Here is a 12483-nt window from a genome sequence, read left to right on the forward strand (position 1 = left end):
ACCGCCAAGGTTCCCCTGAAATGTTCCCCCCGTGCCTGCTGTCTAGTGCTTTCTGCACTCCTGTAGCTTTGCGCTGTCCCGCAGAACGGCATCTAGGATGTGTGTGTGCCTTTCTCACCAAAGCCCAGAGGTGGCAGGGTCGTGGGCTAGAGTCAGACCTTCGAGCTCAGTTCAGATGCTTCCCTGTCCTCGTTTGTCTGAAAACAGGTGTTCTTTCCGTGGTGCACTCTGCCCCAAAGGGGAGAGAATTTGGGTTTTCCGATGCCAGTTTTGGAGCCGTGTTTGTAACAGGTGTAAAGGGACAGGTGCGACCAAGCCATAATCCGAGGTATTAGGGATAGGCTCCAGAGTTCTTTGTATTGGAACTTAGAAGGGCAGCGACGTTGAGGTGACTAAGATGCACGGGAGTGTGTGGAGCACCGTCTCCGCCGGGTGGATACGGAGCACGGATTTCCTGCTTCATCTTCAGCAGTGAAGGAGACCTCCCTGTCTCTCTCTCTCTGTCTCTCTCTCTCTGTCATGCTTTGGGTCTTGATCCTAGAGGCTACGCTCTGCTGGGCCTCCCACCTGACGGCTCGTTGTTGAGCTCGGGGTGGCGATCGTACTGGGTTTCAACACCTCCCGCTCCCCACCCCGCGCACCCCGCCAGTTTACCAAAGGCTTCTTTAAGGAGCAGCCTCTCCATTATGTTTCAAGTGCAAAATCACAACTCTTCCATTAGCCACCGAAATCACAGCGGGTGTACCCTTCAGAGCTGCTCCTTCAAATCCGGGCGGCTTGCCCGCAGTGTTTTCTGGAAGATAAATAGGAGACAAGCACGGGTTTCGGATTCTGGACCTGGAAGCGTTCTATTTGCTGTATCTCATCAGTGTGTCTTGTAATTCCAAATGTCCGTAGGGACGTGGTTTTTTTTTGTTTTTTGTTTTTTTCCAGATTAATTGACACAGTGAGGTCTGAGTCATCCAGAGAATGGGAAGCGTCCCCCTTCGTGCTTATTTTTATACGGGGCCTGCTGGAAACGTCCAGAATGAGGTGTCTGTGACTCGTGCCTAGTGAAGGAAATGTGATTATCACGTCCTGAACCTCACAGAATCGCATTTCTGTAAAGCCACCCTCCACCCCTACCCCCACCCCACTGTACCCACCGCTGCCATCACCCCCCACCACCACCCCATTCAGAGAAGATGGAAGGAACATATTGGATCAGGGGCTGGAGAGGCACACCCTGTGGAGGAAAAAACACAAAAAGGAACAGAGAGAGAGAAAATAGGAGTACGTGAGAAAAGCAAGACCCAGATTCCCATAGGCAGCTGGCCCTTGGGTAAAATTTGCTTCTCTGACGCGCACACAAGTGACATTCCGTCCTGTGCGACTGTCGAACGTCTGCGGCCTTGACCCGGCAGCAGGAAAGGAGACAGGGCAGTATTTTGGGGCCTGGCTCAGGGGTCTCCACACCAGGGGTTTTATGGCTTATTATTGACTTGCCTCATTGTTGTCGCTGGAACTGGTTAGCAGTGCTCGTTGGCCAGCGCCCATGGTTTTGTGGCTGCTTATCCAATACTTCATCTATCCATTTATTCCACAAATGTGTTTGAGCGCCTAGTAGGTGGCACCCTCTGTGCTAGGATGAGTGCCTGTCAGTGAGCAAAACACCGCAAACGCCGTGCCCAGGCGTTACTTATGACCTAGGCCACGGTGCACGGGCCCAAGACTGGGAATGCAGAGGTGCGTGGGGAAGCGTGACTGTCATCCGTGTGGGGCTGTGTGTCAGCCAGCACTCGTTGGGTGGGTGGGCTGCCTCATCGCAGACCTACTTTGAGAGGAGGTTGCCACTGATTGCTGTACTATGTGCAGGGACGTTGTCCATAATTTTTTTTTAACGCAAATTCAGTTAGCCCACATATTCAGTTTGCGATGTAGCGTTCCTCGATTTGTCAGTTGTACACAACACCCATTGCTCGTCACGTCACGTGTCCTCCTTAATGCTTTTTTAAAAAAATATTTAATTTATTTATTCATGAGAGACACAGAGAGAGAGAGAGAGAGAGGCAGAAATTCAGGCAGAGGGAGAAGCAGGCTCCATGCAGGGAGCCCGATGTGGGACTCGATCCCGGGTCTCGAGGGCTGAAGGCGGCACTAAACCACTGAACCACCCGGGCTGCCCTCCTTAATGCTCAAAGATAAGGAGCCTGCAGCCCGAGCTCACAATACTTTATTAGAGAAAAAAACAGAAATTTAGGGTCAGGATGTAGTTGCAGGGAGGCCGCCCCTGCTTGCTCAGGAATCTGCCCCATGTGCCATTAAAATGTGGCTGACGTGACGGGAGTCCGCGGGCGCCGCAGATCCAGGCTGTGTTGCTCCGTGAGAGCGAGCTGGCTCCGCAGCAGGTCACCGGCACCAGGGAATTAGCACTGACCGCGCTTGTTCTGATTAGTGGCAGGCCCGCGTCCCGCAATCCCAGCCTTATTAAACACTTATTGTCCAAACAGTGGGAGCTCCGGTGCTGTTTCCGCCCTTCTGAAACACGAGATCCCTTTTAACTGTTAATCTGCAGTGTCTCCTCTATAATTTAATAATTCCGTGATTATAATAATTACCTACTTGCGTTGTCTCAGCAAGTTGAATGACATAATCTAATCAGGAGCTAATATCACCACTCCCATTACATTGTGGGAGAAATCGCAGAATCACGTTACGGTCGCACGCATAAGGTGTGTCGCGTTTCGGTGGGAATCTTGAGCTTCAGCGGACTGGGCAGTGTGCGTCGGAAGCCTCGGCGTCACGTTGGGGCCGATGAGGCGGTGCTGTTAAAAATTCAGCGTGACGGCAGCTTGATTCTGGGGATAAAAATCTGTCTTAGAAAGCAGGTGGATACTTGGCTCTAGGATTCCGATACCGATTTTCGAGCCTGTGAACACAGCGTGTAAGGTAAATGCTCGCGTTAAGGCGACAGCCCCCGGCCCAGCGGGTCACGCGAAAATCCACGGCGCGCGGCTATCGCCTGACGCTGAACCCAGACCGCCTCACAAATCCGGCTACGTTTTCACTTTGACTTTGCCGGAAACTTTTCTACTGTGATTTAAAGAAGAAAAAAAAAAAAAGCATTAAAAAAATTTTTTTTAATTAAAAAATTAAAAAAAAACAAAACCAGAACAAAAAGCTGTAGGATAATAGAATTCATTGCAAAGAAATGTATTCGTGTCCGACTTTTTCAAAGGTGCCTTCTTTGCGAAACAGGAGGTAGGGAAGGTTTTATTCCTTGTTTGGTGACGTAATCTTGGCTATTATTAGAATTTCCATGATGCATAGGCAGATCTTTGTTAGCTCCTCTCTGATCCCCGTAGCCGCACGAGAGGTAAGTGAGGTTCAAAATCAAAAAATCGGGGCGCCCGGGTGGCTCAGCGGTTGAGCATCTGCCTTTAGCTCAGGCTGTGACCCCAGAGTCCCAAGATCGAGTCTCACGTCGGGCTCCCTGCATGGAGCCTGCTTCTCCCTCTGCCTGTGTCTCTGCCTCTCTCTCTCTGTGTGTCTCTCATGAATAAATAATAACTTAAAAAAAAAAAAAGACATCACTTACCGTAAAATTCCAGTTCCATGATTTTTAGCAAACGTGTGCAGCTCAGCACAGCCAATCGCAGTCCCAGTCGGGTATCAGGACATTTCCAGCTACTGCCCATTTGTGGTCGCTCCCCATCCTCACGACCAGGCTCATTTCATTCTTGAGTTGCTCCTTTTAGGCGTTCTCGGTTTAGAGGGCGTAAGATGTTATCTGAGGCCTTAGCGTGTGGAGGACCGTCGTGTGGCTGCGTGCATGCATGCGTGTGCGTGCACTTTTAGCATTTCTCCTGTTGCAATGAGCGGGGAACCTCGGTCGTCTGGAAGGCCTTAGAGGGAAACACGGGCCGCAGGCTGAAAAGCTCAGAGAGGGGGAGGCAGCAGAGCTGGGAGCCCAGAATGTGTTGGTCCGAGGACGCTGTCCGGGTGGCCGCTATGCCGCTCCACGCCACAGCGGCGGTCCCGGGCACAGAACAAACAGGCTCCTCGTCCTCTTGTCTGCACAGCATCCCTGAGACTTCGGGGGTGGGGGAAAAGGACGAGGAAGGAGAGAGACTGAGACAGAGAGATACATGCAAGGGGGGCAGATTGTGAGCACCACAGGGCAATGCACAGGCACCCGCAGGTGTGCCGCGGAGCACTGCTTGAGCACCGCTTCCTCGCAGCCCCGCTTCGTGCATGCCCCGCTCTGCGTGTGTGAGCCCTGGGCCTCCTGTCCTGCGGGGCGCTCGGTGACGCCAGGGCCTGGCACCCCACCTGCGGCCGCACCTACCCCCCCCCATGCTGACGTGTCCCCAGCCCGCCAACCTGTGTCCTTGTGAACCGCAGGCACGTCCGTCTGGAAGGCGTTCTTCTTCACGCCCAAGTTCAGCCCTGAGGGTGCCAACGGCTGCTTCTCCACGCACGTGTGCTTCTGCCACGGGCACTTCGTCAGCCGCCACCACCCGCCGCTGCTCTTTGATGTTGCCAAGGACCCCGGGGAGAGGAGCCCGCTGTCGCCGGCGACCGAGCCCCGGTTCCGCGACATCCTCGCAGTCATGCAGCAGGCGGCCGACCGCCACGCCGAGACCCTGCAGGCCGTCCCCAATCAGTTGTCGCTGGGCAACGTTCTCTGGAAGCCGTGGCTTCAGATGTGTTGCTCGTCCTCCGGCCTCTCCTGCCAGTGTGACCGGGAAAACCAGGCCAAGGGAGCGAGCCGCTAGCGGTGCAGGTGGGGACACGACGCAGGCCCGGAGCCCGCCTCGCCTCCTGCATTGCACACGTGCACGGGGCGCGTGGGGTGGGGGGCACCGGGCAAAGCCGGCCCTGTGGGCATCTCAGACTGGGAGCCTGTGTCCCTCTTACCGCCCCAATGGTCCATCGAGAACCCCCCAGTGACCCCAGGGGACAAACGACAGGTAAGACACACAGGGTCAAAGCCAGACTTGGGGCTTCCGTGGCCCAAATTCGTGGAGGCCTGTAAACGTGACACGAGAGGCTCAGCGGGCACGGGCGGCTCCAGGGCACACGGATCGGAAGGGGCGCCGGGTCCCGTGCACCACTCCGCAGATGCGCATGAGCCGCGGGCTGACGTGCCATCGTATTAGCGTGTGTTGCGGTGCCCGCCGCCAGGATCCCCGGCACGCCAGCGGGAGCGCAAACAGCGTTCAAAAGCATTCGCTAGATCTTAACGTCCACAGCTGATGACGAGTAAAGGAGCATCTTCTTCGCCAACGGCAGATGACGCTACGTCGCGCGTTGGGTGGGAAGGCGGTTCTGGCCGGTGTCCTTGAGGACGCACGCGGAAAGCTCGGCGTGAGACGTGCATTCCTGCAAACGCACTTTAATTCTTCCCTCGAGACGCCGCAGGGATTTAGACCATAAAATAGAAGCTTTCTGCAATTTAGGCAAATGCAAGCGATTCACCTGTAGTTTTTTTTTTTGTGCAACAGACTCTATGTGAAATCCTCTGGGCACTCCGAACTCCTGAGACCAATCTCCCCCAAACACATTTCCACACATTTCCATCTCAGAATATACTATATTTGGGTTTTCCTGGTTTTTTTTTTTTTTTTTTGTGGTGGGGGGCGGGGGGGATGGATGTCAGAGAAAGGCTGCCCCGGGCCCGGGAATGCTACAGCCCGGGGGATGCCTCCCCACGCGGAGCAGAGAGTGACCTGGTGGGGAGACCTGTCACCCGCCCCCCACGACGCATATCGTTCCTGCAGGATGTACCGATGGCAGCGCAGCAGCTCATGCAGACACTTGTAGGCCGAGGCCACGGGACACTGCGCCCTGCGTCCTCGCCGACATGTACCGTTTTACGTGTGCTTGTGGCGGCATCAGGGGGTGTGGCCCCGGACCCGCCCAGGACGCACCGAGCTGAGCGGAGGCTGCTCCTGTCACTTGCCGACTCGGCTCAGCGCCCAGCGGCAGCGTCTGGATCCCTTCCTGGCCCCACACGGACGGCCCAGTGCTGCCTGTCTTGCTGCATGTGTGCACGTCCCCAGCTGGCCCGCTGCTCGCTGGGTTGCAGGACACGGCCGGGCCCGCGTGGCCGCGTGCAGGGAAGGCACGTGCTCCGGCGTGTGCCCCGCAGGCGACCTCGGGGACCCAGCAGGGCGACTTCACACCTTCCATCCTTGTTCCCGCTCTCAGCAAACCTGCAAGTGCCGTTTCTGCACGCCCCCCACCCCCGGGCACGGCTGCAAGCGCACAGAAGCGTCCCTTTCCACGTGCATATCTCCAGAAATCGCGCAGAGCGTGTCCTGTGGCTTCAGGAGCCGCGGGGGAGCGAGCCGGCGAGCCCATCGCGGGTGAGGCCTGGCTGTCCTGCCACGCGGGAAACATCGCAAACCACTCTTACAACCTTGGGTGGGAAGCGGATCAGTTCGCTCGCCGTTTAACGCACTCACTGCGGCTGGACTTTCGGACCACGCGGCGGGGCGGAGTGTGTGCTGGGGGACTAAGTAAACGGAAGCGCTTTTACACGTCACACCGATGTATATTTCTATCGACAGTCGTTCAGCGTGTACAGTGGCAGCTGCAAACGAAGGACACAGATACCTCTAGAAATAAAATCAGCTTTAAAATATTTGCCTCCAAAAAAATATATATATTTGCCTCCGGGGGCGCCTGCGGGGCTCACTCAGTAGAGCATCTGCCCTCGGCTCGGGTCATGACCCTGGGGTCTTGGGATCGAGTCCCGCAAGGGGCTCGCTCCTCAAGCGGGGAACCTGCTTCTCCCTCTGCGTCTGCCCCTCGCCCCGCTCGTGCGCGCTGTCCCTCTCACGTACATAAATAAAATCTTAAGGGGATCCCTGGGTGGCGCAGAGGTTTGGCGCCTGCCTTTGGCCCAGGGCGCGATCCTGGAGACCCGGGATCGAATCCCACGTCGGGCTCCCGGTGCATGGAGCCTGCTTCTCCCTCTGCCTGTGTCTCTGCCTCTCTCTCTCTCTGTATGACTATCATAAATAATAATTAAAAAAAATTAAAAATAAATAAATAAATAAAATAAAATCTTAAAAAGTATATTTGCCTCCAAAGAACTGAGATGACTGTTTTGAATCAGGGTATTTGGGAATCAGGTTTATTCGTAATAAGCAAAATTCCTAGGTCTTCTGAAAGTCTCGCCTGGGACGCACAGCAGGAAATTTGAATTCTTTTGTTCAGAAGACACGCAGCCAACCTTCGTCATGACCCAGTTGGCTTAGCGATGTATTTTTGCAAAGCTGTGCCAGGCTGCTTGTTTTCAAAACGTCTCACGGGTGCTACCTCCTGGGTTACACGTCCAAACTTTAGTACGTTGTGAAGCTTTGAACAAATTCTTTTAAAAGGAAGCCTGTGGACTCGCAGCATGTGACAAGCCAAGCGAACGGGCGCGTGTGCACAGGCATCATTTTCCGGGGTCGGTACCGCGGCGTGGGAGAGCGGAACCACGGCCCACATCGTCCCGGATTCAAGGGAGGGGAGCAGACGTCAGATCGCCGTGGGACGTACAGACAAGGGTGGGGAAGAGATGCGGGGAAGGTACCTGGTCCACGTCTGCAAAACGCTGTCTGCAACGTGACGCCCCGATACGGGTTTCTCAAAATTTTGTTCTAAAGTCCACGCAAAGCTGAAATAAAACTTGCATTGGCGACAAAACGTGTGCTGGTGCTTTGTGCTTTGCCGAGTGACTCATTTCAGCAACGCATTTGCCGAGTGACTCATTTCAGCAATGTTCTCAGTGTCGTGTTGGGACCGTGAGATGCTCAGGGCTGCTCACAAAGGTCCCTGCATGTCACCTCTTCTTGTGGAGGGTTTGCTGTGCTAGGAGAGGAGGACTACAGGGTTCACTTCGGCAAATACCGATTGCATCCCTAAGCGTCAGGCGGGCTTTGGGAGCAACGTTTAAATTTTGTGGGTTTTTAAGATTTTATTTATTTACTCAATGAGAGACATAGAGAGAGGCTCCATGCAGGGAGCCCAACGTGGGACTCGATCTCGGGTCTCCAGGATCACGCCCTGGGCCAAAGGCAGCGTTAAACCGCTGAGCCACCCAGGCTGCCCAAAGTCCAAATTTCGAAACGGAAAACGTCGACCTCTCTGGTCTGGTCTTGAGGCTGGATTCCTTTGCAAAACCCAAGCAGAGTCAGAGTAAACCCGAGCCGCGGAAACAAGGTCGAGGGAGAGGTGCAGGAACAGTGGGCGCTAGGGGGGCGCACATGTGACCCAACGCCTCTGCACAAACCCTACAGTAGGTGCTGAGGGCGAGGTCCGTGTGCACCGAGACTCCCCCTGCCCACATCCCCCCAGCGGCCCTGGAACCACGAACTCCTGTCCTGCCAGCGCCGCCTCCAGTGGACCGTCACGTAATCCCATAGGCGCTTTGTTTCACGGGCTCTCAGTAAAGCAGTCGTCGTATTTGCCAATACTTAACAGCGACAAATAGTATGTCAGAGGAGCCTTTTCAATTAGGGAAATGTCAGCTTCTCCTCATTAGGATCCTAGAACAGGTGTTAGGTATTCCTTGAAACGTACCCACCTGTTCACGCAGAGGAAACATTGTGCACAGGGCGATGGATCCATCCTTTTTTTTTTTTTTTTTAAGAAGAAAACCACACTGGAGACCCTCAGATGTTTCTCCTAAAAGTGCTTCTACTCATGAGGTTCAAGTGTTCTGAATGGCTTTGCAGGGTTGCGCTGTGTATGTGACTCGGCAGACACATCACATCTTGATAGAGGCGGATTGCACAAGGCCTAGATATGCTTTACCCACTAAGCAAACCGTCACTGTCGTATTAAATTCTAGGACATAAAATTGGCCTCACTGGGGCACCCAGGTAGCTCAGTGGTTGAGCGTCCACCTTTGGCTCAGGACGTGATCCTGGGGTCCCGGAATCGAGTCCCACATCGGGCTCCCTGCAGGGAGCCTGCTTCTCCCTCTGCCTGTGTCTCTGCCTCTCTCTCTGTGTCTCTCATGAATAAATAAGTAAAATCTTTAAAAAGAAAATAAATAAATAAATAAATAAATAAATAAATAAATAAATAAAATCTTCCAAAAATAAAAATTGGCCTCATCGATCACATGAGAGTCTCGGGTTACAAACCATATTGTCTACGGTGGTGTTTTTCTGAAGGCAAAAATGTCCAGTGAATGTATTTTTATGGCCATACACTTTGGGTTGACTATCAAACTGCATACTGTCTGGATTTAATTACGGGGTCAACATTTACGTAAAGTGGCGTATTTACAAAGGTACGGCGTGCTCCCTCGTGGGCAGGGTCTCTTTGAGGCCCAAACTTTCTCCCGGAGCAAATGGAGGGTTTTTCATGAATGCGTACCAGGCGGGGAGGCATTTCCCACTGCTCTCATTGTCGTGTTGGGACTGTGAGATGCTCAGGGCTGCTCACAAAGGTCCCTGCACGTCACCTCTTCTTGTGGCCTCCGAATGCAGAACATGCAGGTAAGGAGGACTCGCGGAAGACCCTGAGGAAGGAGAATGGGGTTGGTTACAAGAGCCTGGACCCCTGAGCCATGCACATCACCACCTGGGAGCAGCCACGGAGGGCTGTGTGGCCGCCCGGTGATCGCCACCTGACCAAGATCCAAACTTTGCTCTTCTGAGCCACTGAGATTCAGAGGTTGTTCGTCTCGTAGCAGCTGGACCGACGACCTTGACTGGTCCAGGAGGTTGGCCCCTCTGTATACACGTGACGGGTCATGATAGCTCTTTGGATTGCAAACGATTTGTTCTGATTGGTGCTGCTTTAAACGGAAGCTCCATGCATTAATTCTTGTGTGTCTGTGTTGTTCTTTTATATTTTCATTTTCATGTTTTTGTTGTCGTAACACTTAACCTGAGAGCTAGATTTTTAAGTGTGCGATGCACACTGGTAACCACAGACACCACACTACACAGCATACCTGCAAGATTCACGTGACGTAACTGGCAATATACACCCATTGGTTTGCAACCCCCAGACCCTAGCCCCAGCATTTGGCTGTTTGCTTCTGTAAGATAGACTATTTTAGATGCCTCCTGTGGATGGAATTTTGCAGTATTTGTCCTCTTGTGATGGACGTCATTCACGTGACATAGCATCCCTAAGGTTCAACGTGTTGTTGCATGTTGCGGGATTCCGTCCCTTTTTAAGATTGAAGGGTGGTGGCTGCTATCTGGAAAAACAAAAACAACGCAGGCGTTGACAAGGACATAGGGAAAAGGGAACCCTCATGCACTGGGGAAATGCAAAATGGTGCAGCCACTGGGGAGAACAGTATGGAGGGTCCTCAACAAATTAAAACCAGAATTACCCTGCAACCCAGCAATCCCACTTCTAGGTGTTCATCCAGAAGAATTGCAGTCAGGATCTTGAAGACATCTGTGCTCTCCTGTGTTCGTCGCAGCACTGGTCACAATGGCCAAGATGTGGAAACGACATAAGTGGGTGGATGGTGGACAAAGGAAATGTGGTCCTTGAATTTTTCCTACGATGTGAAGATGCTGATCAGATAAACCTGAGCACTGGGATCCCTGGGTGGCGCAGCGGTTTAGCGCCTGCCTTTGGCCCAGGGCGCGATCCTGGAGACCCGGGATCGAATCCCACGTCAGGCTCCCGGTACATGGAGCCTGCTTCTCCCTCTGCCTGTGTCTCTGCCTCTCTCCCTCTCTGTGTGACTATCATAAATAAATAAAAATTAAAAAAAAAAAAAGATAAACCTGAGCACTGATGTTGGCCAGCAATTGGCGGGGGCCCAGAATTGAGGGTAAATGATCCCACTGTAGAGCGGGCGAGTGAGTGGGCAGCGTCAACTACGTTGCTCAAGCAACACATTGATGATGTCTTCCACGTCGACCTCCTTCCTCCAAATGGAATCGTAAATTGTGCTTCGTTGGCTGGATGAGGATGGCAGATTTCAAAGTATGTTGCACATATTGAGGGCTGATGGTCTGTATAAAAGCGCATTTTTCCAAAGAACATATTTCTATAAAATATTCTTTGAAATCCCTATAAATTCTATAACCTTCGAAATCCTTAAAAACGCATTTCCTGGGCATACGTAAATGCGCTCTTGGTGACTGGGGTGCGTTAGTTTTGTTGATCAGATTGTAGTCTTAGAGATCAAAAGACAACGTAATGCCTTAAAGCCAACTTCTTTCAGCACGCTTTGAAATAACACCGCATAACTCCTGTTTAATATTTACAATTAATTCATGGGATTCATGATTTTTGTGCTTTTCTTTAAAAGGCAGGGTGGAACACGTTCTGTCACTGGCAAGCCGCAGGACGCTCTACAGCAAGATCTGAAAGTAGTTGCCTCTCAGGTTGAAGGCAACATGCGACGGGGTTGGGAGAAGTCAGGGTTTAAGATAATTCAAGAAAGGACACGTGTGGCATTGTGCCAGACAAGGGAGATGCACGGGGTGCGGAACCGCTGGGCGAGAGGGGGATCGGGCAGGCCATCTGTTGGAGCTTATATCAGGGAGACCTGGCCCCAGCCACCGTATCCGCAGCGGAGATAAAGCTAGTTTCTACTGCACATTGCACTGCCCTGCAAATGAGGCAGGAACTGGCCCAGGAGCCACCCCGTTGGGAGAGGCTGGAATATGGGGTAGTGTTCAGTTAGGCTCCTTCGTCCCCGGCTTGATTGCAAGTACTTCTATGCATTCATCTACTTAACCCTCACTGCACACCAGCCGGATCGATGTTATGATAGTCCTCTTGCAGATGGAGAAACAGGTACAGGAAACAGGTTGCTTTAGTCTTAGATTTATGTACTGATCTCTTGGTTTAAAAAAAAAAAAAAACTAAAAAAAAAAAGAATTTTTAAGTAAAAAAAAAAATCTAAAAAAATAATCTAGAAAAATAAGTTAAATGGGGCACTTGGCTGGCTCAGACTGTAGAGCACATGATTCTCTTTTTTCCCTTTTTTTAAATTTATTTTTATTTTATTTTATTTTCCTTTTTTTAAATTTAAATTCAGTTTTGCCGAGCACACGACTCGTGACCTCAGGGTTATATATCTGAGCTCCATGTTGGGTGTACAGATTACTTAAAATCCTTAATCTTCTTTTTAAAGTAGGTTCCAGGGCAGCCCTGGTGGTTCAGTGGTTTAGCGCCACCTTTGGCCTGGGGTGTGATCCTGGAGACGGGGGATCGAGTCCCGCATCGGGCTCCCTGCTTGGAGCCTGCTTCTCCCTCTGCCTGTGTCTCTGCCTCTCTCTCCTTTTGTGTCTCTCATGAATGAATAAATAAAATCTATTAAAAAAAATAAACAAAGTAGGTTCCATGCCTAGCATGGAGCGCAGTGTGAGGCTCAAACTCAGGACCCTCAGATCAAGACCAGAGCTGAGATCAAGAGCCAAATGCTCAACTAGAAAAAACACACACACACACACAAATGCTCAACTGAGTTGCCCCAGGCACCCCAAAAATAAAATCTTAAAAAAAAAAAAAAGAAAC

The 12483-nt window shown here is 52.0% G+C and overlaps 1 protein-coding gene across 6 annotated transcripts in view; it reads left to right on the forward strand.

Annotated features, from left to right (window-relative positions):
* Positions 1 to 10562, forward strand: part of STS (steroid sulfatase) — a 127796-nt gene extending 117234 nt beyond the window's left edge. For 5 of the 6 annotated variants that reach the window (XM_041740105.1, XM_041740107.1, XM_041740109.1 and 2 more), the window contains one exon: positions 4384 to 6947. In XM_041740105.1, the coding sequence (XP_041596039.1) occupies positions 4384 to 4757 (374 nt within the window). In that variant the 3' untranslated portion in view covers positions 4758 to 6947. Of the gene's footprint in view, positions 1 to 4383; positions 6948 to 10360 lie in introns of those variants that run through there. The other variant, XM_041740106.1, reaches the window with a different exon arrangement.
* The last annotated feature ends 1921 nt before the right edge of the window (positions 10563 to 12483 follow it).

The sequence above is a fragment of the Vulpes lagopus genome, chromosome X (genome assembly GCF_018345385.1).
Source record: "Vulpes lagopus strain Blue_001 chromosome X, ASM1834538v1, whole genome shotgun sequence".
Taxonomy (NCBI): Eukaryota; Metazoa; Chordata; class Mammalia; order Carnivora; family Canidae; genus Vulpes; species Vulpes lagopus.